The 27,789-nt window shown below is 38.8% G+C and overlaps 1 protein-coding gene across 3 annotated transcripts in view; it reads right to left on the reverse strand.

The window, feature by feature from the left end:
* Positions 1–27,789, reverse strand: part of TTC27 (tetratricopeptide repeat domain 27) — a 194,860-nt gene that overhangs the window by 77,127 nt on the left and 89,944 nt on the right. For 2 of the 3 annotated variants that reach the window (XM_003822003.4, XM_063594999.1), the window contains exons 11-12: positions 9,902–9,997; positions 7,004–7,126 (exon numbers count right to left, since the gene is read on the reverse strand). In XM_003822003.4, coding sequence (XP_003822051.2) covers positions 7,004–7,126; positions 9,902–9,997 — 219 coding nt within the window. The remainder of the gene's footprint in view (positions 1–7,003; positions 7,127–9,901; positions 9,998–27,789) is intronic. The other variant, XM_034952913.3, reaches the window with a different exon arrangement.

Here is a 27,789-nt window from a genome sequence, read left to right on the forward strand (position 1 = left end):
TACCCTAGTGAATAGAGAGGTCATATAGCAGAATCTGAATTTCACATGCCCTTCTAACCAAATGATGAGAACTAGGAAGCAACTCTTCTTAGGACTATAAACACAGAGAAGCAAAACTGATGGCCTGAAAGGGGATTTTGGGTATTTGAGGGGTTCCCCATCCTGATGGTGTATTTTGCGATAGAACAGTCCAGTGTTGACAACTGAGAATTTCAGGTATGTGCAAGCGAAGGAACTAATATATTGAAAACCTGCTATATTGGGGCTCATTTATATTTATGATGATATGGTTTCTCTGCAAGTTGTTATACGGGAAATTTGAGATTTGTGGGAGGGAAGATCCTACCCTAAGCACCACTAGGATTCCAGGAAGCACTCTGTCAGGGATGAAGCCTTGGGCTTGGGGTAAAGAATATGGGTGAAAAATTAAGTTGAGCCTCCAGTGAAAAGGTAGACAAAATATTTCAAGAAAGTTATTCATACTTGAGTGAGAAGGAATGAAACTACCCTTTTTGGCTGCGATCTGTGCCTTAACTTTGTGAATTAGCGGAAATTTTGTGAATTAATGGAAAGAATTAAAATTCTAATGTGTGATAAGAGTGGTTCTTATCCGACCTTGCATCTGGTCAGTATATTAGGAAGGGAAATTGGCAGACCAACAACTATAGGAAGCCCTCCACGTAAAAAATGAAGGGGAAAAAAATAAGCTCTAGACCCAGAGATGGCACCAACTATGAAGAGTATCTTTGAGGACCACATGAAGAGCAAAATTAGACTTAATAAATACAGGTTTGCTCCAAGGGAATGGAGAAAAAGCAGGCTAAGAATTTAAGGTTCCCCAATTAGCCAGATGTGGCCTCTTGACAATAGCTTTAGGATTAAAAAAAATCTTTAAAAAGTGTGTGCGCACACACACAAGGGACTCACAAAACATTGGCCATAGTCTAATTCTAGCCTTCTACCTTGAAGCAGAGAGCAAAAAATGGATTCTGATTCTACTGTAGAGGCTGTTTCTCAATGACAGGGAGACTGACCACTGAAAGGTGCTCTACGTCCTCAATACAGTACATAAAGACGACAGGGGCACAGCTGACAGAACTCCAAAGCATGTTTCACTCTCACCAAGAACAACCCTTTTAGCAGAATGGCAATTTACTCCTAGTCTAAATTCTTATTCTATGAGCAGCAGCTGAGAGGTGACAAGCGCAAAACACTTTGCCCCACCCATCAGACACTCCCAGCTACACTTCTGTGTAGTGGTGTCTACTCCTACTTACTCTCTCATGGAGCCAAATGTTCACTAATTGTTTTTCACAGTTATATGTGTGACAACACCATGCTCTGGCTTGATTTTTTTAAAGATTACTTGCCAACATAAATACTCCAGGTCCAAGATGAAAGAGAGTAATTAAAAACAGGCCTTATTATTCAATTAGTTGATCATCTCTTATTTGCATTACCAATTTATAGAGTATTTTCCATTATTTTGCCTATTTTTCTCAATCAAGTGAGCACAACAGGTTTTAACTTACAAAGCTAATATCCAATTTTTAAGGGATTAACAATAACCATGACGGGAGGCAGTTGTGGGGAAATGGGTGCTGGCTTTAGAGGAAATAAAGGTCTGAGCTGATATTCCAAAACTGCCACTTAGTAATGCTAATCAGTAAAGTGATGAAAACAATCCATATTTTGTGGGTTGTTATTAATAGCATATGACAATTATAAAATAATTATATAAAGAATGCAGTACATATAAGGCCCTCAAAATATAGCATTACATAATAATATGCTCACAGTGTCCTTAGCATTTACTGAGCAAGAATCAAAACTCTTTAAGGTTTGTTCCTATTTCTACTCCTAAAGTTAGAAGGTTCAAATGGGAGCGGGGGAATCTCATAATTTGTTTTTGGAGAGAGAAGAGTAAGGCAGTTGTTGGAGGGGTATCTTCTGCCACATGCAGTCATCCATAAGGAGTGTCCTACATGGAGATTGCTTCAATGAGATAACTATTGAGTGATCACTTACTAGTTACTCATGCAGCAAATATGATTGACTTCTTGCTACATGCCAAAACTTTGCCAGGTTCTGGGGCAACAGATGTTTTGTTGTTGTTGTTGTTGTTGTTGTTGTTTTGTTTTTTGTTTTTTTTAATGGATTCTCGCTCTGTCACCCATGCTGGAGGGCAGTGGTGTGATCTCAGCTCACTGCAACCACCACCTCCCAGGTTCAAGTGATTCTCCTGCCTCAGCCTCCCAAGTAGCTGGGACTACAGGCACATGCCACCATGCCCGGTTAATTTTCTTCTTCTTTTTTTTTTTTTTGTATTTTTAGTAGAGATGGGGTTTCACCATGTTAGCCAGGATGGCCTCCATCTCTTGACCTCGTGATCTGCCCGCCTCAGCCTACCAATGTGCTGGGATTACAGGCGTGAGCCACCACGCCTGGCCAACAGCTGTTGACACAGGTCTGGTTCTTAAGCAGCTTACATTTAGTAGATCAGATGAGCCAACAAATGGGGTACCAGAGTAGTTTGGGTGCTATAGGAGTACACAGGTGGATGGTACCACCAAATGTGGGAGGAAAGTATCTGGGAAGGCTCTCTGTAGAAAGCAATCTCCTAAAGAATAAGTAGCAGTTAGCTGAAAGAAGACAAACGTTCTAGACAGACAACAATTACAAAGGTCTGAAGTGAGACGGTGCTACAAAATCAAGAACTTACAAGTACTTTAATTCAAGCTATTAAAGTTCTGCTGGAACTTCAGGTGCAACCTGGATGACAGAGTAGGTATGAAGGGGAGTAGAAGAAGAAGGAGAAAATGCAGTTGGCAATGGAAACAAGAGACAGATCATAAAGTGAGGCTGGGTGCGGTGGCTCATGCCTGTAATCCCAGCACTTTGGGAGGCTGAGGCGGGCGGATCACCTGAGGTCAGGAGTTCAAGACCAGCCTGGCCAATATGGTGAACCCTCATCTCTACTAAAAATACAAAAATCAGCCAGGCAAGGTGCTGTACGCCTGTAATCCCAGCTACTCGGGAGGCTGAGGCAAGAGAATCGCTTGAACCCAGGAGGTGGAGGTTGCAGTGAGCTAAGATCGTGCCACTGCACTCCAGCCTGGGCGACAAGAGCGAAACTCCATCTCTAAATAAGTAAGTAAGTAAATAAATAAATAAATAAATAAAGTTGTCTGTAAGCCACTCATTCGAAACAGCTCAGACTTAACCCTGGAAACAGAGAGAAGTTACTTGGGGTGAGAATGGCAGATTTGTCTTTAGGAAGACTATTCTCGCTATAGTTTGAGGAAAGAACTTCTGGGAAAATCTTTTAAACTGTATAAAGAATCTCTACGATAGAAAAAAAAAAAAAAAAGCCCCCAAAACAGGAAATCCAAACCAACTACTAAAAAAGTCTTAGCTGTTTTAGAAATACAACATTAACTTACAATTTAAAGGAAAACTTTTTAAGAGTCCATGATTACAATGATCTGCAAATGTAACATAATAAAAGATAGGACCATGTAATCTCAGGGAAGCCTTGCTTCCTTGAAACAAGAGAAAACAAGAGAGGTCCCAACCCTTATCTATCCCTAACCCCCCACCCTCAGTCTTTGTCTCTCATTTAGGAATCAAATTTGCTCAACAAAATAAGAATACATCTATCAGCTAGGGGAAATTGCTATAAGTGGGTAGGATAACCTTTAAATACTAAATGCTAACAGATAAGAACAAGTTCTGATACCAAGGCCGAGCAAAATTAATCTCAGCTATTTTGCCTATGGTCATTAAATAACAAGAATGTATGCTGGTAGTTTCTAAGCTAGAATTTCTGAGACCCTACAACAGCGGGCTGTAAACATGAGCACCAGAACACAATAATTAGAATTAAATATTTCTCCAAATTTGCCTTTTAAAAATAAATTATGCCAATTAAGCATTAAATGCAAGGATTAAAATTTCACAGACTTCTAGTTAAATCAAAATGTGGTGACAGCTACTGGCACATGACCAAATACCAAAAGAGCATCAGCTGTTTTAGAAATAAAACATTTGCTTCCACATTGCAGCAAAACTTTTTAGGGTCTATGGTTTTAAAAATCTGCAAATATAGCATAAGAAAAACAGGTAAAGGAGGTCTTTTATGGGTTAAATAAAATACTAAAATCAACTTTTAAGATCAAGATTTTGGGGGGTGTTTGGCTAAAACTCACAAAAAACTTAAGACAAAGTAAATGACTATACATTTCTAAAATTTTAAATATGCACATTTTCTAGAGGATTTAGAAACAGAAGCATTTGTCATTATTACACACAATTCTTACAAGGTCATGTGCACATTTAAAAAAATAATAATCATCACAACTACTTAGGGGGACAGTCAAATCCCTTCTCTGAAGGGGATGGATTCATTATGTTTTTTCTCCTGCAATTAAGGAAAGTCTCATCTTTCCATACTTTCTAAAAATAATTAAATTAATATTCTAAAATATGCTTTGAGCATTTGTGATTTACCAACTTGCTTATTTCAAATATTATTATTTCAAAAACTACCATTTTTATATAAAGTTATTACTTATTTCTTGGCCAGTGTAAAAAGACTAGCACAGTAAAGAATGATGCAATGGGAACTACATCAGACTGGAAGTCAAAATATTCATTCATCCATTCATTCCTTTGTTAAACAAACATCTGAGTACTACTTTAGTGTCAGACAACGGGCACTAAAAAGATATTTAAGTCGCTGAAGAAATACATGACTATATTTCACCAAATTTGAGATGCTATCAGTTGTAAGACAAACTCTGTTAAAGAAAGAAAAAATGCTTTTAATTATAATCTAATGCCTCTTGTTTGCTTTGATTTTTTTCAGTCTATTCAGAAAAATTTGGCAGTTCTTCCTGCCTTCAATACGTTGCTTGACATTTTAAATGACAACCTTTCTTCATACATCTCAGTACAAAACATAGCTTCATCTACTTTTGGGTATCCTTCTTTCTTGACTCCCATAAAGCACTTGGTTGCTGCTTTTAAAGAAAAGTAAATGGAATTGTGATGATTTATCTGATGGCAAATGTTTATTTCAGTAATACTAAATTTTCATTTCTCTAATTTGGTTCTGTCTTTTTCTCTGTATTCAATAACTTTTTGTTTCAGTGCCAAATCATAATGAAATACTTTTGAAGATATTTTAAATGGCAATTAAACACAACATACGTAGTGCTGACACCTTGTCCACAACTCAACTGAAATGGTGGCCTAAATGTAGCTATCATTAGCTTTCACACGCACAGGTATGGACAACCTGACAGGACAGCCACCTGAATTAGAGCAAATGGAAGATGCCATCAATTGTTAAATACATTCCAATTTTAGAGATATTAAAATATGAAGAAAAAACATCTCATAGAATCACAGCAAGTAATGGCAGCAAGCACTCACGTCACATTATGAGGTAAGCACTAGAGTATGTACTTTACATATATTATCTTACAAAAACCTATAAGGCAAATAGATTAAGTGCTTCCAGATGAGGGAACTAAGACAAGGAAGATTAAAGCAACTTGTCCAACATCACAAAGCTAGCATGAAGCAGGCTGGCATTTGACTACCGGCAGCCAGAGACCAGAGGCTATGCTTTTAGCCACCATGCCATACTACCTCGCAAGTAAAGAGTCAATAACCAGCTTGTGATCTGAAGCAAATCATAAGGGAAACCTTTCCTCATTTACAAAAGGAGGGAGCTAGAATGGATGTTTATGGGGTTCTTTTCCAGGATAAAAATATTATAACTCTATCAATATTTTTTTGAGATAGAGTCTCACTCTGTCGTCTAGGCTGCAGTGCAGTGGCATGATCACAACTCACTGTAGCCTTAACCTCCCAGGCCCAAGTGATCATCCTCCCTCAGTCTCCCAAGTAACTAGAATTACAGGCATGCACCACCACACCCAGCTAATTTTTTATTTTTTAATTTTGTTTTTTTGTAGAGATGGGGTCTTACTTGGTTGCCCAGGCTGGTCTTGAACTCCTGGGCTCAAGCGATCTTCCCACCTCAGCTTCTCGAGGTGTTAGGATTACAAGTGTGAACCACCATGCCCAGTCGATAATCTTCCACAGTAAAACTTTGTTCTTATTCTGGTTTCTCCTTAAGTCAATACAATTCAAAGACCTTCACTGCCATTAACTGATTAGTGAAAGAAATGCAACTTTCACTATTAATCTAAAATAGACATACTTAGGAAGGTATTTAAGAAAAACACATGCTTGAACCACTATTGCTCTTTTTTAGGGTGATGGCAAAAGGTTGACTGTAGGTATAAATGATCCAATTTGTGGGCTTTACTCTGCTTGCTTATGTACTCAACTTAAGTCTTTTAAATTTTTAATCCAAAATTTAACATATGATTTCAATGTGTCAGTTTTTAAAGTGACTTACAATGCAGAGCCCCTTATTCTTCTTAAAATTCTGTTCATGTATGAGGGGAAAAAAACAACAGACTAATAACAGATGCAAATATTGCAACATTTTCCCTCCTGGCCCAATTTAAGGGTAGAATTAAATGTGCATTACACACTTGACAACTCTTCTGCCTCAAGAGGTGTCGTCACACCCTTTGGATTTTCTTTTAAAGACCAACCCAGCTGCTCTCACCCTCTCTCCTAGGGAACCTCCATTGAGGCCCACAGCATCTGATCATCAGGCAACCCAGTGATCATTAAAATGATTCCAAATATTTCGCTTTGAAGTCATCCTAAGGGAGAAGGCGAGTAAAGGAAAGAAATCAAAATCCCACGTCTTCAAAGCTCTTGTTAGTCTTTCTTAAAAATTTTGTAAAAATCTGCCCCAATGGAAATCAGAGAAAACATTTAAAAGTTTTCTGGAAAAAAAGTGAAAAAAGGAATATAAGTGAATATTGGCAAAAGTGGGTTTGAAAAACAAAACAAGTGAGAAGATGCTCCCAGAGGGAAGGCTCTCACCAGTACATCAAATTGGACTATTACATACCTTTCCGTGCTGCCCGGCTCTTTCATAACAAATGACAACATCTTCCCACATTTCTAGCTTTTCAAATATCTGAAGGGCTGAACTGGTACATCCCAACTCAAAGAGCAAACTTGCAAGTTGGCGCTAGAAAAATCAAGTTAAAATAATTAATACTTCTTGGTGTAAAAAGAGATTCCTGTTTCACTTGCAGGTATACCTAATCTGCCTTTTTAGGGGTCTGCTTATTGTAATAAATGTATAAATTCTACAATCTCTACTATTTAGAAGTTTGTAATAATTCAATACATACCTTTACTTTAGAAAACAAGCCTCTTTATAGGGTATAAGGAATTAAAGAACAATATAGAAACTGTTGAAAATGCTAAATATATACAAATTTTCTCTAAGAACTTAAAAAGCAAAAATAAATATTTCTTTTTTACCTAGACACTCTGTATATAACAATCTCTAATTTATGAGGCTGAGATCCAATAAATTAATTTTTAAAACTCTGAGCAGTCAATAGAGATGACATAAAATCTATGCATTAGCCCTGCTGAATTTTATTCAGAAGGGCATATCTAGCTCTTTCTCACTCAAAGCTACTTAGATTTATTTCAAGCACATTCTAACAAACTTTGCTACCTAATTTCCCAGTCCCTGGCAGATAAAAAAAAGAGCAAACTGAGTTAAGGTCAGTGAAAGTTAAACATATTTAAAAATAAATATATTGTGGTTTATAAGTGTTAACACCTGCACAAAGGGAAAAAAAATTTAAAGATTTTAAAAAGTAGGTAAGGTCAGAATAAAGTGTAGTTTCATATTAGAGAGAGCTGTGTTGTTCTCTCTTAAGTATACTTTTACTACTCTGAAAATTCAACACATATTTAAGAGTTAAGTCCAGAAAAATCTAGAACTGACAATATCAGAAATATGCCTAAAAATTATAAGCTACAGATTATCAAAATAAATAATGAGAATGATCCAATACATCAGTAACCCATGGAATACAGGAGAATTTGGCTATTTTAGAGAATATAATTGGACATTTTCAAAAACTGCCCATGGCATGTGAGAGCTGGAATAAATCTTGGTGCTTATGCAGTGAGCAGTACAATATCTTCATTTAACAGATGAAGAAAGTTGATGACATCCAAGATGATATGGCTAGTTAGTAGCAAAGTAGAGACTAATTCTCTTTTTATAATAAACTGTTCTGTTATTTCTCAATCTTTAAAATAATACACAAAGATAGTCCCCATGATGCAAGAAAAAGTAATTAACGTCTTAATGAAAAATGATCCTTATCTAACTGCCTGAAGATCCTGAAATCCACAGCTTCCTAGGCAGATAAGCATTTGGCCTAAATTCAGTTTGAACAGTATTTGTTTCCTAATGTTTCTGTTCAGAAAAAGATAAAAAGCAACACCCTCAACAGACACATTTTGTCATAACAGCTCAGTCTGAAATGTTTATCCACCAAACCACATAATATAAAGCACCTAACCAATTTCACAGATCAGAGTCAAAAACACACTAAAAAATTCCAGCTGTTAACACATTCTTGATGAAGAAGCTATTCCTTTTGAGATATCATAAAGCTTTTTTACTTGCATATGTTTTATTGAGATTCCTTCAATATGTAAACTGAACTCCAATGCACAATAAACCTCCTAGTTCACCCTGTGTTTAAGAATATAACCTACTTTAAGAAGTCTTATAATGGGGATTTTAAACGATTGGATGGTGGGTTGGCATTTATGTTTCTAACTCACTACCTATGTGTATGATCCATGAAAGAGAGGACAGAAAACTGATTAAAATGACAATAGTAGATAAATGATCTGTAATCCCCTGGCTGGCTCCATCTGACTCCACTTAACCTCTCTGTGACTTAGCTTCCTCACGTGTAAAACAGATATTTTTAAAAATTGTTGCAATAAAATAAGAGAATATGTGTGGAATGCAGAATAAAATGTATGCATCATATTAAGTATGCAGTAAAAGTTGGTTGTTATTAGCTGGTATAATTTCAACCCAATGAAAAGCTAAGGAAAAGAGGTAGATTAAAAGTGAGGAAACTAGAAACCTAGTTCATGTAGATTGGGTGATCAACACCAGAAAACTAATTGCACCGAGCCTCAATTTCTCCTCTGTAACATTAAGAAACTGGGTCAGGTGTCTTAAGTTATTTTCAGTGCTAAAATTTTACAAAATAGGGAACTACACCTATAATACAGGAGAACCATGTAGACAAGGGGCCAGAATCCCCACCCCACCATGTGCCATTAGGAGCTACAGTAGGTATTCTCATAGCCTCAGGAAGAGGAGAGTAGTCATGTGTATCTCACAACTTAAAGTATACCAAATAAATGCTTTCTTTTGCTTTTTGTAAACAACTTGTTTAAAAGGTTCCTTCTTTGGCAGAAAGTCCTTAAAATAATTTTAATATAAGAAATTATTTCAAAGCCAGGCATGGTAGTGCACATCTGTAGTCCCCGCTGCTCAGGAGGCTGAGGCAAGAGTGATTGCTTAAGCCCAGGGGTTCAAGGCTGTAATGCACAATGATCACACCTGTGAATCGCCACAGCACTCCAACCTGTACAGTAAAGCAAGACCTCATCCCTTAAAAAAAAAGAAGTTACTTTGAAAATGCAAGCATTTATGATTCTCCTATTATTTAATTTCTAGGATTCTATTTCATAAGATTTTAAATTATTTTAAAAATGTTTTATGAGTCTAATATCACTTTAATCAAAATAGCAATTTGAAGTAGTTAGCAATTCCCAGGTAGATACATTTATTATCTTTAGCAAAATATTTGAAAATTCAAACATAAATTGAAATCATCAATTTATAACGCATTTACCTTTCTAATGCCAAGTAATTTCCATACCCAATGACAAACAACAAAAATACCTGAATGGCCCAGTGAGGTGGTACTTGACAGCAATAGAAAATCTTCAGGCGTTCCAATACAGATGTAGTTTTATCTTCAAATTGGTCTGCAAGAGCCTTAAAGGACATATATCACAATCAGAATCTATATGTATAACTTGTAATATAAATAAGTCCTTATTGTAATAGTTACACAAATGCACATATAAACAATAAAGAACTTAAGTCATTTTGATAAGGTGATAGGATGTGTGAATTTTTTCTTGAATTTCTTTAAATGTTCAAAAAACTTTAAACCTAATCCACATTTACATAAACATGTACATTAAAAACTTACCAGAAAAAGTTTTAATTTCCTATAATAGTTCTTTCAAAGAGCTAGCCTTATTGATAAGCCTTTTTACTTCTTCTATGAAGAACTGTTCTTTAGCTTATCTATTTCACAACATAATGCCACTTTGACCATGGCACTTTATAATATAAATCAGAGAAAAATTACATGAAGAACTCTATGTAGGATTATTTGCTCAGGAATAAAATGAAAGGAAAAAGTAGCCTATTTGATCACAGAGAGCAAGTTCTCTCACTCTTCAGCAACAGAGCAATAAGGCTGGACATTCACTCATGTGAGACCATCTATATAGTGCAGTGGGCAGCTGCAATCCACATACATGAAAGAATCCCTCTGATGTACTGAAATTTCTACAATAGTACTGAATAACTAAACTCTCAGAAGCTACATCAAGAAGCAGACCAACAAGACCAAAATAGCTGACTTTGAGACAAGGTACCAGGGCCAACTGCAAAGTCAAAGCTGGCGCTATCCAGTGGTCAAATGATCCGTCATAGAAGAGCTCATGTATTCAGCATCAAAGCGAATGAAGACACATTGTGGGATTGCTAGAGAAGCATGTGGACAGCAGCCCCATTATCATGATCATTTTCTCCTGCCTCTTCATTTGCCATTCAGTTTACATTAAGTGTACATATTTTTCTGATATTATACACTTATACCTACTCTCAACTGAGAATTATCATGATATTTTTTCTACAATGCAGTACTCAAATTTTCTTTTTTTGCCAGTTGACTAGTTTTCACAGGCCTCTCTTATGAGGATTAGACGGTAGTGAAAAGTCAATGTTAATTTCCTGATGTTATTATGCATACTGGGTTATGTAGGAGAATGTTGTTCTCATATTTGAGGATGATGAAGCACCATGTTGGCAACTTACTCTCCAAAACTTCGGGATGCAAAAGACAGTTGCACTGTTCTTGCAACTTTTTGGTAACTTGGAAACTGTTTAAAATTTTTACAAAATTAATTTTTTAAATGGAAAATTTCAAAAAATAGTAAAAAAGGGAGCAAGTCCAAGCCTCAGGAGAAAAAAAAGGACGGGAATCTACCATGTCCTGGTAAAAATCTAAGACAGGGAGACCAGTTTCTGAGCAGGGAGGCTTCTCCTAAATTGAAAGTTCTCTATTTTACACTGGGTGGGAGATACATTTATTAGCCTAAGAATATCTTGTGGTATGAGCTCAAGTGTGAGAAAACACACATTACACAACACTTCGTTGACAATCCAAGATGTTATTCAGTCAAGTCAGTCAGAGCAAACTGAGACATAACCAGACTCCTAAACCATCTTGGTCAAAATATGTTTAAAGCTTTCTGGCCTCACTTCATAGAAACTTAATAGCAAAAAGATTGCATGCTGCCGCCCAAAGCTGTTTAGTTGTGGGAGGGAGGGTAGAGAAGAATAACTTCTGGCTGCATACATATGGTTACAATACATAAATAAAGAGATCACTGAGTTACTTCATAAAAGGGGAACAAATTACTTCATAGAGAAGGGATACTTTTTTATCAATTCATTTTTTTTTGGAAAGAAAAAATAACTAATGCTCTCCATTAATAATAAAAACAAAAGCAACATTGTAAAATTTACTATTACTAACACCTAATAACATGCAAAAAATTAATTTTCAAAAAACTCATGGTTGTTGGCTATAGTTACTAAAACTAGCTAAAGCATATTAGGTACTCAGTAAATATTTCCTCATTTACTAATAAACACATTTATTATGTATTTCAGATACTCTCAGATACTTTTGGAGTTTTTAAGTGTCTCTTACAACTCTCGGATACTCTCCAAAATGGCAAAGACCACTAAAGACAGTGCAGAGAACCAACACTCATTTGACCTGAATGCCATGAATAAGCCCCCATACAAAAACCTGATTAAGCCATATGCATGATAAAGATCAAAAACAGAACTCTAGGTTGGGTGCCACCCCAAGCACTTTGGGAGGCCAAAGTAGGAAGATCACTTGAGCCCTGGAGTTCAAGACCAGCCTGGGCAACATGGTAAGACCACATCTCCACAAAAAAATCGTTAAAAAATAGCCAGGGTTGGTGGCACGTGCCCATGGGCCCAGCTATTTAGGAGGCTGAAGCAGGAGGATCACTTGAGCCCAAGGAGGTCAAGGCTGCAGTGAGCTATGTTTGTGCCACTGCACTCCTGCCTGGGTGACAGAGCAAGCCCTGTCTCAGAAGAAAAAAAAGGGGCCAGGCACAGTGGCTCACACCTGTAATCCCAGCATTTTGGGAGGCTGAGGCAGGCGGATCAGGAATTCGAGACCAGCCTGGCCAACATGGTGAAACCCCGTGTCTACTAAAAATACAAAAATTAGCCGGGCATGGTGGTGCATGCCTGTAATCCCAGCTGAGGCTGAGGCATGAGAATCACTTGAGCCCAGGAGGCGGAGGTTGCAGTGAGCCGTGATTGCACCAATGCACTGCAACCTAGGCAACAGAGTGAGACTCTGTCTCAAAAAACAAAGAAACAAAGGAACAAAAACACAAAAAAAACCCCACACATACACACGAAACGGAACTCTAGCCTATTTTCACTCCTGCACAGAAAATATTTCTTCCTGCCTTATGCATGACAATCATCTACATAAAATTTAACTATCAACGAAAACTAAGAACATTAAATTAATATACAAAAGTTAAGGCTTGGCCGGGCGCAATGGCTCATGCCTGTAATCCCAGCACTTTGGGAGGCCGAGGTGGGAGGATCACTTAAGGTGAGGAGCTCTAGACCAACCTGGCCAACATGGTGAAACCCCATCTCTACTAAAAACACAAAAATCAGCCGGGTGTGGTGGCGCAGGCCTGTAATCCCAGCTACTTGGGAGGCTGAGGCAGGAGAATTTCTTGAACCCAGGAGGCAGAGGTTGCAGTGAGTCAAGATCATGCCACTGCACTCCAGCCTGGGTGACACAGTGAGACTGTCTCAAGAAAAAAAAATAATAATAAGAAAGTCTTGATAGGTGTACTGTTTATGTGCCTACTTCCTCTACTGGATCCAAAGTACTCTTTTTTTTTTTAATTTGTTAATTTACTAAAAAGACAGGGACATTGTTATAGTGCATGTCTAGGTTTTTCAGACCAGGATTATTTCTAGCAACGCAATCTGAAATAATTCCATCATATTCAACCAAACCTGAGTCCTTTACAGACACAATAAATGGAAGAAAATCAGTGATGGCAAGTGAAGCCACTTGGATTATGTCCTTGTTCTATCCCCAGCAAGCAAGTAGTTTAACTACAATGGCATTTATCTATGAGATGATTTTTTAAACAATACCTGTATTTTCAATGGTCTAGGAGTATGGCTTTATCAAAAGAGTATTTTGTTTTACTTCAAGCATTTCAGAAGGTTTGTTGATTAATTTTAAGCCGAACACAAGTATTAGGTACATTCATTAGAAGCAACCCATGTGCCCAAATAGCCTGGAAGAAGACAATGGAAGAATGTCAGGTACTGTGAGAATGGGACTGAATGCACGTGAAGCCTCACTACTATTGAGGTATTTATGTGCATGAATGCGAATATAAACAATGTGCTCCATGAGATAGAAGTACCTCGCAAGCTTTCACACACGCCCAGAAATTTAGGTAAATGGTCTCCAAAGCAGTGTGTCCTACCCTTGCACTTACCCATTTTCTCTTTCCAGTTTCTAAATTTCATTAATTTTAGGGCTTAGTCATAAGTAAAAAGTGGTATGAGGAGGTGGTCTTTAAGGAAAGATGATAATGTCAAAAATGGAGAGAGGGGGAGAAGAAGCAAATATACCCTAAACCAATCATTAAGGGCAGTTTGAAGCAAGACAGTCTACTCTAGGTGGATGACTGAAGAGATGTGAATAAACGTAAAAGGTAACAAGCAGAGAGTGAGGAGCCCCCTGGGGCGCGGTCCAGAAGTAGGGGCTGGATATACCAGAGGTGACTTCATGTTGCATGGACTACTGTGATATGAGACTGTTTTCAAGTTTTAAGACTCCCTTTTAATGCCATTTACTCCCTAACTCCGCCTAAAGACATTTATACTTTCAGTGTCCTTTGAGAATATGTATTTGTGCATAAAGACCCCCTAACCCCATGCAATAACAATTCCCAAATCTTCCAGGAGCCACAGTGTCACAGGTCAAGGGATATCTCTATGGAATGGGGAATAAAACCCAAGAAAGCAATGATGTCCCCTCTCCTTTCAATGCCCTGTTTTCAACAGAGAAGGAATTTCCCAGAAAAAACTAGAGAAGATCAAAACTACATTTTAAAATTAGCACATGGAGAATGATTTAGTATAAAAGGACAATTCTGAAAAATGTCTGGTATGATTTAGACTTATTTATATGTTCTCATCTAAAAGTATGGCACACGTTTTCAAAAGAATAGAGATAGTCCCAAAGGACCTACCCTTTTCCTGAAAGCTATTCATTCTCACTAGCATGACATCTACGTGTTCATCGGCTTTTTGAAGAGTCAGGTAGAAATTAGCTGATAATCTAAAAGTTATGACTGATCATATGCCAAATCACTTTATGCTGGCTTTGCTGTGCAATCTTTGTACGTGTGTGTGTGTGTGTGTGTGTATAGGAAGATGGAATTTATTATAAAAATATGTATATAATCCAACAGTTGAGCCAAACAGCTTTCTCTAACAGGAGTCTGCAGTCAATTCAGCTGTAATTTACAAATAGACTAGTCAAGCTCATTGCCATCTCAAACCTCCAAGCCCAAGAAAATTGCCAATGGAAACAGGGAGAATAACAATTAAAACTGTTAACACACCTAGTAAGTATCAACACCATCATTAAACTTATTGTGAACCCAGTCTTTCCTCATACATAGAACACTGTTGCTCTGAGAGATAAAAATGACTTGCCCAAAGTCATAAGGCAATGAAATAGGTGAGCCTGTCAGACTCCAAAGACCACAATTGGCAACTTTATTAAAACCTTCTGTAAAACTATGTGATCAATGTCAGATGTGTGAAAATTGAAAGCAGCTTCTCATTGGAAAAATACTGAGAACTCTATTTAACTGTCTTATTTACACATAAATCCAAAAATATGGGAGACAGGATGTGGCCTGATCAAGGAGATGCTCAGTTATTGCTTCTGCCCTAGCAACGACAGACTTTAGGGTGTGGGTTGGTAGGAACTGGGTCTACTAATGGGAGATGGGAGAACCTAGATCCCCTTTTTGTGATTACAGGCTGAAAAGATGAACTTTAAGAGGCAGTCCTGGCCGGGCGCAGTGGTTCACGCCTGTAATCCCAGCACTTTGGGAGGCCGAGGCCGGCGGATCACAAGGTCAGGAGATCGAGACCATCCTGGCTAACAGGGTGAAGGCCTGTCTCTACTAAAAATACAAAAAAATTAGCCGGGCGTGGTGGTGGGCACCTGCAGTCCCAGCTACTCGGGAGGCTGAGGCAGGAGAATGGTGTGAACCCGGGAGGTGGAGCTTGCAGTGAGCAGAGATCACGCCACTGCACTCCAGCCTGGGCGACAGCGAGACTCTGCCTCAAAAAAAAAAAAAAAAAAAAAGAGGCAGTCCTCTCAGGAGGCCCAGATGGCTATCATGCAGCCGTCCCCTTAATCAGTCACACTTTGGGCGAGCAGTTCAACCTTCTGTTTCCAAGACCCCTTTAAACTCTTATAAATTATTGAGGGACTCGAAGCTTTTCTTTCTGTGAGTTATAATCCATCAATATTTATCATATTAGAAATAAAAACAGGAAAATTTAAATGTTCATTAATTCATTTAAAAAGAAAAATCTATGACATTAACAAAAATAGCATGCTTTTATAAAAAACAACTACCTTTTCCAAAACAAAACAAAACAAAAAGTCTTGAAAAGAGTGGCACCATCTTAACAATTCTGCAAATCTCTTTAATGTATGGCATAATAGATGATAGCTAGATCCTCAGATCTGCTTCTGCAGTCAATCTGTTGCAATATAATATTTTGTTTGAAGTTTATGGAGGAAATCTGTCCTCACACAGATAGGTAATTGAATAGGGAAAGAGTATGTTAGTAGCTTTTTCAGTTAATTGTGGAATATTATTATTTGATACTACACCAAAATTCAACAGATGCTGGTTTCTTAAAGGTTATTTGTAATGTGGAATTTGAAATCCTATCAATGAACCTTTCTTTGTTACATTAAATACTCTGTTATACTAAAATCCACTGGTCTAAAAACAAACAAAAAAGTACTCACTGGTCAGTCTCGACTTTGAATACTGATTGTGTAACATCATGCACTAGTTTTTTGGAAAATGAGCTGATCTTCCCAATGTGGACATATTTCACAAAAAAATTTAAAACTACATGCATTAATATCACCACAATCTCATCAGAAAAATCTTGTCTCAATATTTAAAATATTAGGAAGCTATGAAGTTCATAGTTGCAGATAGAGGTTTTCCGAAACTCTCATTTTTTTCTTGGAAGTTCAAAATTTTATCATTGGTAACTGATATGGTTTGGCTGCATCCCCACCCAAATCTCATCTTGAATTCCCACATGTTGTGGGAGGGACCCGGTGGGAGGTAATTGAATCACGGGGGCAAGTTTTTCCTGTGCTGTTCTCGTGACAGTGAATAAATCTCACAGGATCTTATGGTTTTATAAAGTGGAGTTCCCCTGCAAAAGCTCTCTTTCTTTGACTGCTGCCATCCATGTAAGATGTGACTTGCTGCTCCTTGCCTTCCACCATGATTGTGAGGCCTCCCCAGCCACGTGAAACTGTAAGTCCATTAAACCCCGTTTTCCTATGTAAATTACCCAGTCTTGGGCATGTCTTTATCAGCAGCATGAAAATGGACTAACACAGTAAATTGGTACCAGTAGAGTAGGTTGCTGCTGGAAAGATACACAAAAATGTGGAAGCAACTTTGGAACTGGGCAACAGGCAGGAGTTGGAACAGTTTGGAGGGCTTAGAAGAAGACAGGAAAATGTGGGAAAGTTTGGAACTCCTTACAGACTTGTTGAATGGCTTTGACCAAAATGCTGATAATGATATGGACAATGAAACTCAGGCTGAGGTGGTCTCAGATGGAGATGAGGAACTTGTTGGGAACTAGAGCAAAGGTGACTCTTGTTATGTTTTAGTACAGAGACTAGAGGCATTTTGCCCCTGCCCTAGAGATGTGTGGGACTTTGAACTTGAGAGAGATGATTTAGGGTATCTGGTGGAAGAAACTTCTAAGCAGCAAAGCATTCAAGAGGTGACTTGGATGCTGTTAAAGGCATTCAGTTTTATAAGGGAAGCAGAGCATAAAAGTTCGGAAAATTTGCAGCCTGCCAATGCGATAGAAAAGAAAATCCCATTTTCTGAGGAGAAATTCAAGCCAGCTGCAGAAATTTGCATAAGTAACCAGGAGCCGAATGTTAATCCCCAAGACAAAGAGGAAAATGTCTCCAGGGCGAAAGGGGTCTTCACAGCAGCCCCTCCAATAACAGGTCCGGAGGCCCAGGAGGAAAGAGTGGTTTTGTGGGCCGGGCCCAGGGTCCCTGTTCTGTGTGCAGCCTAGGGACTTGGTGCCTTGTGTCCCAGCCATTCCAGCTGTGGCTGAAACAGGCCAATGTAGAGCTTGAACCATGGCTTCAGAGGGTGCAAGCCTCAAGCCTCAAGCCTTGGCAGCTTCTGTTGGTGTTGAGCCTGCCAGGGCACAGAAGTCAAGAACTCAGGTTTGAGAACCTCTGCCTAGATTTCAGAGGATGTGTGGAAATGTCTATGTGTCCAGGCAGAAGTTTGCTGCAGGGGCAGGCTGTCATGAAGAACCTCAGCTAGGGCAGTGCAGAAGGGAAATGTGGGGTCGGAGCCACCACACAGAGTCCCTACTGAGGCACTGCCTAGTGGAGCTGTGAGAAGAGGGCCACCATCCTCCAGACCCCAGAATGGTAACTCCGCTGACATCTTGCACCGTGTGCCTGGAAAAGCTGTAGACTCTCAATGCCAGCCCATGAAAGCAGACAGGAGGGAAGCTGTACCCTGCAAAGCCACAGGGGTGGAGCTGTCCAAGACCATGGGAACCCACCTCTTCCATTAGGATGACCTGGATGTGTGACACGGAGTCAAAGGAGATCATTTTGGAGCTTTCAGATTTGATTGCCCCACTGGATTTCGGACTTGCATGGGGCCCATAGCCTCTTTGTTTTGGTCAATTTCTCCCATTTGGAATGGCTGTATTTACCCAATGCCTGCACCCCAATTGCATCTAGGATGTAACTAACTTGTTTTTGATTTTACAGGCTCATAGGCAGAAGGGACTTGCCTTGTCTTGGATGAGACTTCGGAATGTGGACTTTTGAGTTAATGCTGAAATGAGTTAAGACTTTGGGGGACTGTTGGGATGGCATGATTGATTTTGAAATGTGAGGACATGAGATTTGAAGGGGCCAGAGGTGAAATAATACGGTTTGTCTGTGTCCCCACTCAAATCTCATCTTGAATTCCCACATGTTGTGGGAGGGACCCAGTGGGAGGTAACTGAATCATGTGGGGCAACTCTTTCCCGTGCTGTTCTCGTGATAGTGAATAAGTTTCACAAGATCTGATGGTTTTATAAAGAGAAGTTTCCCTGCGCAAGCTCTCTCTTTGTCTGCTGCCATCCACGTAAGATGTGACTTGCTCCTCCTTGCCTTCCACCATGATTGTGAGGCCTCCTTGGCCACATGGAACTCTAAGTCCATTATACCCTTTTTCCTGTATAAATTACCCAGTCTTGGCTATGTCTGTATCAGCAGCATGAAAACGGACTAATACAGTAACAAATATTGTCAATTATTTTCCTTGAAGTGATGCACTTACTTCATTTATTTTTTGGGGAATTTCCACCAAATACCCAAGTCTGAATAACCAGTTCATCTGTCAATAGTCCTTTCAAGCAAAAATAATGTTCCATGGGAAAAAGTTTCTTCCTGAGACAACCATTGTACTTTAGCAAGTGGCACAAGTTTTTTGTAAGTACTTTCCATTTTATCACATAGAATTTTAAAAAGGCATGTTCTTGAGGGTAAAGATGACAAAATAATATTTACTGCTTCATCAAAGACATTTCTAAACACAACTGTCTTAAAAAAAAAAAACTGTGTGGTGGTGAAGCATTCAGTAACTACCAGCACAGTCTGGTAGCCATAGTCTGGTGCCCCACCTTGATTTTGACAAAGGGGCCAGGAATTTGACTCCCCTGCCCTTCCACTGCTTCTGGACCAATATGCAAATATCAACACAGTGAAAAGGCAAACAATATCTCACTGCCCTTATTATGAAGATGGTTTTGACCTATGGACACTCTGAAATGGCCTAAGGACTCCCAGGGATCCGCAAGCCCTATTTGATAACTGCTGCCTTAGGATTAGTAAAAGTACAAGCTCTTATGCCTTCCCTACAGCCCATCTACCTCCAATTTTCTCCCAAAACTTCTCCAGGGGACCCTGCTTAGTGTCTTAAGACATTAGTGTCTTAATGAAAGCACAAGTCACCCTGTTTACAATCTGCAAATTTTATGAGGGCAAAGAATAACAAATATTTATTGATTATTAAAACCTGAGTGAATGTTTTAAACTCTTAGTATTTTCCTTTCTAAAAAAAAAAAAAAAAAAAAAGCTTATGTATGCCAGCTGGTGGCTCATGCCTTTAATCGTAACACTTTGGGAGGCCAAGGCAGAAGGATCACTTGAGGCCAGGAGGTTGAGGATGCAGTGAACTATGATTATGCCACTGCACTCCAGCCTGAGTGATAGAGCAAGAAAAAGGAAGAAAGAAAGAGAGAAAGAGAGTAAGACAGAGGGAGGGAGAGAAGGAAGGAAGGAAGGAAGGAAGGAAGGAAGGAAGGAAGGAAGGAAGGAAGGAAGGAAGGAGGGAGGGAGGGAGGGAGGGAGGGAGGGAGGGAGGGAGGGAGGGAGGGAGGGAGGGAGGAAGGAAGGAAGGAAGGAGCTGAGTCTAACAATAATTAGCTACTACTTTCATGAGTAAGTGTCAGCCAAATGCAAGGCACCTGTTCTAAGTGAGCTCAATTTCAATTGGCCCCAGAGAGTTGGCCCTCAATAACACCTTAAAGGTTCCTGCTAGCATTCATCCCGTTAAATCATAGCACTGTACCCCAGAGCTTGGTGTATACCCGTTTGGCCTCTGTTCTATGTGTACCTGGGGAGAGAGAAAAACATCTGGAGCTGCTAAAGAACAACAGGCCACCTCTACTTAAGGCAGCCTTTCCCAAACATGCCCATAATCACCACCAACACTCTAACCCTGAATCTCTGCGGGCTAGGCTGAAGATCTATATTTTAACCACCCCCACCAAGAGCTGGTATATATGTTCAGCAAATTTGGAAAATGCTGCGTAAGGATGTTAAGATGTATGCAGTGTTATCTCAGGGAAAACTAAAGCATGAATTCAATCACCATAATCTGACCTTGTTCAAAGAACTTAAGTTTGTTCCTCCTTGGGAATCTGACTAAAGTTATTATTTAGTGCCTTTGAAAGTGTGCTTTAAGCGAATATATTTTACTTCATCCCATTAATACATTCCTTTATTATTACCTACTTTTCACTTTTCTGTAACTTTCTAGGGCTTTTTTTAGTATCACTAGTAAAGGTTCCTTTATATTGTGTGTTACTTGTCCCACTCTTATTCCACTTACCTATAAGCTACTCGTTGCATATTTTTTACCCCTCTATTCTCAGGAAGCTCATATCCTGGATTCAGCCCATCAGTGTCGCTCTGGGCAGCCCCCTTTCTTGGCCTTATTAGAAGCCAATTTCATTCATCCATTTGCATGTTCTTTTCCCACACAGAACCATATCCTGAGATTGTGTGCCTTCCATTTCCCTCCCCTTCAACCTTAATTGTAGGCCTTAAGACACTGAGTTCTGCAACCTAAACCTTTCTCACAAAAGTCTCGATTAACTTCTTCCTGCCTGTGGTCATTCCACTCCTTTCCTCCAGATGATGCCAGTCTTCTACTGATATCACATTTCCTTTGTAAGCCAGTTCTCATAGCTTCCTTAGAAAGTAGGGCATGGTGGATAAAAGCACGGACTTCTAAATCAGGTGGACCTGGGGTGAACTCTAGTTCAGCTATGAGACCTTGGGTAAGTAATTTAAACTTTCTGTGCCTCAGTTTCTTCATCAGTAAAAATGTACATAATGACTCCTCCCTAGGATTAGTTACCATCTGGCATACGAGTGTTCAGTAAAGTAACAATACACAGTTAATTAAATGGCAGTAACTACACACAGCTCTGTATAAACAGTAGCAACTATAATTATTCCAACAAATACAACCACAGCAACAATCACATGAGCAACTCCTAACACTACTTTTCAATAACTTTCAAATGCACATAGTTATTAATGCAGATGAAATACAGAGCTAGAATGAAAGACACATGTTCATATCTCAGATATGTGAAAATCTTGATGGCATGACCCAGCACACTATACATGAGGCACTGTAATTATCTCAATGTTGTTCAGGTTTCCCAGGTAGTAATGACTGCTTTTAATCAGTTATGAAGGAACAGCAGTTTTCTTATTCTTGTACCTAAACTTCCCCTCCTATAAAGTGAAGATGATAATAAGAGTCAATGTTTATTGAAGATTGACTATGTACCAAGCACTATTCCAGGCATTTCACAAGTATCACCATTGGTATGAGGTAGGCTTGACAGCCATCCCCACCCTACCAATAAGGAAAGTGAAGCACTGCTAGGCACGGTGACTTATACCTAGAATCCCAGTGCTTTGGGAAGTTGGGGCCAGGAGTTCAAAACCAACCTGGGCAATATAGCAACATCTCATCTCTAAAAAAATGAAAAAATTAGCCAGGCATGGTTGTGTGTGCCTATAGTCCCAACTACTTGGGAGGCAAAGGCAGGAGGATGGCTTGAGCCTCAGAGCTTAAGGCTCCAGTGAGTTATAATCATTCCACTGTACTCCAGCCTGGGTGACACAGCAAGACCTTGCCTCTAAAAGAAAAAAAAAAAAAAGAGAGAGAGAGAAAGAAAAGTGAAGCCCAGATGAGGTGAGGAAGCTTAACAATCTTGGCCATAGCAGTTTGTGATTTATCTTCCTCTTGGATTGTGAAGTCTATGGATAACGAAATCTGGTGCTACTGTGACAACAACCTTCCTGATACTGTAGAAGGTGGAGAAAAGCAAAGATATGAGAATGAGGATGGGAAAAGCAAGAAAAAGAAAGGCCTGATGATCTCTTTGAACCCCTGAATCCAGCTATCTCCGAGACTGGGATATCCCTAGAACTCTCAGTTATAATAGCCAATTTATTTCCTTTTCTATGGCCAGTTTGAATTGGGTTTCTGTCCCTTACAACTAAATGACTCCTCATTGCGACCTGTTCTTAAAAATTCTTAAATTTTACTGACACAGAAGGTCAAGAGTCATGAAAAGCTCTAAATTCTATTTGTCCATTACAAGAACCTTACATTTAGGGGGATTTAAAATAAGCATGAAAATAAGCATAAAATCAAATGTAATTTTTCAAATTTTGAAGCCATGCCCACTCATTAGGCAAACCAAATACAGCCATGGTCAGCTTAAATGACTAGATCATGTGCTACACTCCACTTCCCAGTCCTTCTTTAATGACTCCATAATGGCAGCTGGAGATTCTCTACTCACACAAATAGTTACACATCAAGGGCAATACCAAGTCTGTCAAGTATAATGCATGTGAACTTACTTCTGTGAAGAAGATATGCAAAAATACAATAGAGCACACGAATATTCTGAGACGCTAACACATGAGAGAGTAGTCTTTAATAGAGAATAAATGACCGGTTCATAATATAAAGGAAAGCTTTGTCTTCTGGTATGCTAAAAAATACAGAGTGAACATATTTCCAGTAAATTAAGGAGTTAATTTGAACTTCAGGCTCTTATTACTTCTTAGGAGCACATAGGGTACTGAATTATGCATTAATTCACTATTTTTTAGGAAACCCAATAAGAAAAACTGTCATGGCTTCATCTCTTTTCCCTTCCCTTAAAAAAATACAACCAACCAAACTGAATTACTACCCTATGTTGACCTCAGTGTAATCACAGTGACTATTCTGTTCCTGTTAGCTTTGGCATTGGGGCTTGTTACTACACTAAAAATTTGGACTGGAATGATATCAGAAAGGCTGGCCTCTACAGCTCTCAGATTATTGAAGTGCCAGATGAAAACATAATCTTTAACTTAGCTAACTCTCAATTAGTCCTGCTAATAAGTAAGTAATTCAAAATTCTATTTTTCTAATTCATCATTTAGCAAACATCCATTGAGTGTTCATTTTGAGAATGTAAAAATAAGTAAAATATAGAAACTGACCCCTCAAGAAGCTCACATTCTAGCTGTTATGAAGGAAAGTTTTCCAAATAGAGCATAATAGAATTAATAAATGCTAAAACATAGCTATGATAACACAGAGTCCAAAAATAAACCATACACATACAGTCAGCTGATTTTTCAATGAAGGTGCCAATAAGAATGGGGAGAGGCCAGTCAGCAGTAAGGAGAGAAAGTAAGCAGTGTTGAAGCAATCTACCTAAGAAGTGAAGATCCTGAAGTAACATAATTCAAGTATTATGTTACTATTATTAGCTATAGGATAAAACTAGACTTCTGAAAGCCTTCTCTCATAAAATTTAGAATGGAGCTAAGACAGGTCAGAAGCCTGGGCTGCTGAGGGAGACTTACCCTCATGATCTATATTTGGCTGGGGGATGGGAGGTGGCAGGTGGGCATAAACCATCCTTTCCCCCTGTGAGAATACCAAGGGGAGCTTCCGGTACTGTGCCTCCACAGGAAGGCATCCTCTATCCCTGGATGTCTTCGTGGGAAACTCTGGGGTACTGGGAAACCCAGATGTGCATCTGAGATCATGCTGTATTGTCTCCAGCTTAGAGTAACTAAATATTACCTCCTGCAGTTGTGTCTGTTAGCTTCTTTCTTGCAATCATAATCTCACCCCTTTGAGAACCACACACTTCCTTAATTATTCTCAAGTTAAGATGATCTTCATAAGCTAGCTCTCTGCCCCAAACTACTGCATTCCTGCCCAATGTTCTTCTTTATGACCACATGCAGAAGGCAATTCTGATGAGCTGCTTTGACCTGAGATCTTGCTCTGGTCTAAGGCCATAAAAGGAGGCCCTGTGTTAATATATTTGATGCAGAGCTAATGTAAGTTTCCCATATAGTCAACCTCAATACCTGTTATCTGGGTTGTTGCATCTCTTTCTGACCCTGCTATTCCATCCTTTAAACATTTTGACCTTTTTTCTTGATGACTAGGTGCCTCTCCTAATCACTGCAAAGCCTTTTGTATCTTTTACAGCCTCCCTGAGTGCACCATCTAAGGATACCTCATACATTGTTTAGTTCACTGCTCTATGCACAGCTTCATCTGTTGGATGTCACTCTGGTGAGGGTGACCCTGTATTCCAGACTATGACTTCCATAGCTCAGAACCACTGGCCAATGCTTCAGACACCATACTGAGAGGAGGTTCTCCTCACTGGGTCTCTATCCTCTGTTTGTGGCTCTTCACTTGGGATCTTGATCCTGCTACCAGCTCCTCTGGATGCCTCCTCTGCCCCCTAGGCTTGGTCAAGCACACTGCCTTCTTGCACCACTTAGGAGATACTATCTCAGACCTCACATGTCTGTTCAGAAGGAAAGGAATGAAAGAATGAAGCAACAGGAGGTGTGAGGCTTATTTTAAAAGAGAAGCATCTTTGTTATAACAGCAAGAGTGCCCAGTTGCCTCAGATTCCCAATTCAGAGCCTTAGGGGAAGATTTAGAGGGAAGACCCATGCCAACCCTACAGAAGCCTGCTAGTTAGCCACACTCTGGTCACAGTGCAGAGTCTGCAGTCAGCCCTGCCTTCAGTGGAAAAGCCTCTAAGACAATGAGACCCACACTGCTACAGGGGGACTTGTGCTAACTATCAACACAATCAGCTTTGGCAATCATCAGCCATTTAAGAAAAAGCAGTACCCATGAAAAAGAAAGGCCAAGAGGAACATATAAGACAGGTCATACCTGAGGACAGACAATTCACAGGAATAATTTTTAAAATTCTAATTAATAATGCACAAATAAATTTAAATGAGATATTGTATCTATAAAACACAAAAGACTATTAAGAAAAAGGACAATCAGAAAAATACAGATTTACTGGAAATTAAAAATAATTGTCAAAATAAAAAATTTTACGAATGGACTAAATATTATTAATTGGTCAAAATGGTCAAAATTAGTAATACAGGAGAAAAGATGGAAGAAATCTCCTATAACATCAATCAAAAAGACAAACAGCTTAGAAGAGGCACAGAAGATAGATCTGGGAGGTCTCCACATAGTTCTACTAAAATTCCAAATTCAGAACTGAATTGCATAAAGAAGTCTTTTAAAGAATGAAGAAAAAAGTATAATTAATTAAAGTATAATTAAATTGTTTCATCTATAGAGTCATAATTGCTTATATTTAAATAACCCAATATATAATCCAGCAAGAGAAATAATAATTATGGCAACTAACATTTATTAAGCACTTCCAGCCTGAGATGCTGATCTAAATATTAATTCATACAATGCTCACAAAAACTCTACTTATTCCATTATTTATGTGAGGCAACTGAGGCATAGAGAGGTTCAGTAGCTTGTCCAAGGTATAAACAGGTATAATATATGGTAGCGCTGGGATCGGAAACCAGGCTGTATGACTCCAGAGCCCATGGTCAAATTTAGATACATCCAGAATTCCAAAAATAAAGAGAAAATTCTAAAAAATTTCAAAACAAGAAGAACAGAAAGAACTTAAAACAAGACAAAAATCAGACTGCCATACTTATTAGCAAACTTGGATGACAGACGATATTAAGGTAATGACTTCATTTAAAGTCCTGAAGAAAAATGATTTTGCAACTAGAATTCTATACACCCAAACTACTGAATTATGATGGAAAAATACTTTTCACAAAGACACAAATTTAACTACATTTGTTCTTCATGTGAAAAAGTTACACAATGAGGCAATACAAAAAAACAAAAAAGGAAACAAGAGAGATAATAACTAACAGGAAAGAAGCAGTGGTAGCTGACCATGACCTACAGCAAAGAGCAAAAAAGAAATCAGTGGAGAATCCCCTGGACCTTGATTCTTGTGACAGCTTCCTTCAAGTGGCAAACACTTAGACACGGAGCACTGCATTTCCTTCTCCATGGGTCCAATCACACCATTTGGTGTATAATCAATAATCAGTACACTCACAGCATCATAATTACAATGCTGTAAGATTGGGTTGAAGTTTTTAAAAAATCAACATATAGGCCAGACACAGTGGCTCATGCCTGTAATCCCAGCACTTTGGGAGGCTGAGGTGGGAGTATCACTTGAGGTCAGAAGTTTGAGATCAGACTGGGAAATGTAGTGGGACCCTGTCTCAAAAAAAATATTACAAATTAGTTGGGCGTGGGGGGCTGAAACAGGAGGATCACTTGAGCCCAAGAGTTCAAGATTGTAGTGAGCTGTGATCATGCCACTGCACTCCAGCCTGGGTGACAGAGTAAGACTGTCTCAAAAAAAAAAATTAAAAAAAAAACTGAGCCAGGTGTAGTGGCTCACACTTGTAATCCCAAAACTTTGGGAGGTTAAGGCTGGAGGACTGCTTGAGCCTAGAAGTCTGAGGCCAGCTTGGGCAACATGGCAAGACTTTGCCTCTACAAAAAACTTAAAAATTAGCCTGGCATGGTGATGGGTGTCTATGGTCCTAGCTACTGAGGAGGCTGAGGTGGGAGGATCACTTGAGTCCAAGAGGTCAAGGCTGCACAGTGAGCCATGTTTGTACCACTGCACTCCAGCCTGGAAAACAGAGCAAGACTCTGTCTCTGAAAGAAAAAAAAAAACATATAGAACAAACATACATGATAAAAATTACCCAATAGAATATAGAGTAACAATCCCCAACAATTGAAAAATAACATAAAAATGGAAGAGGAGATGAAAAGTGTGCTGATTTCTTCCTCAGTCATAGTGTGGAATCAACAGATTCTATCTAAAAAGTTGACAAATCAAGAGACAGAAGTATTAAAGAAACGTAAATATTTAAAGTTATAATGGAAACCACTAGAATAACAACTAAAAAAGAAATAGCTAAAAATGAACTCAGAATTGGGGAAGAATTTATATCTTTCATTTAAAATCCTCCTGAGTGAACTAATTTTTTTATTATATGCAGTACTAAAATTTGTAATATGCAGTTTAAAAATAAAATATTAATTAAAGGACACTTTAAAAAATAGAGGATTGGTTAAATAAGTTGTAGCACTTCTATTTAAAAGAGTGACATATGGCTGCTGGAATGAATGAGCTAGATTCACAAGTACTGGCATGCAGAGCTGATCAAGCTGTTATGTTTAGAGGGAAAAAGGTTTAAAGCAATGAAGACTGGATGATCCCACTTATGTCAAAGTATATTTATGTTTACGCATAGAAAGAGGTTTAGAAGGTACAAACTGTTGAGACTGAAA

The sequence above is a fragment of the Pan paniscus genome, chromosome 12 (genome assembly GCF_029289425.2).
Source record: "Pan paniscus chromosome 12, NHGRI_mPanPan1-v2.0_pri, whole genome shotgun sequence".
Taxonomy (NCBI): domain Eukaryota; kingdom Metazoa; phylum Chordata; class Mammalia; order Primates; family Hominidae; genus Pan; species Pan paniscus.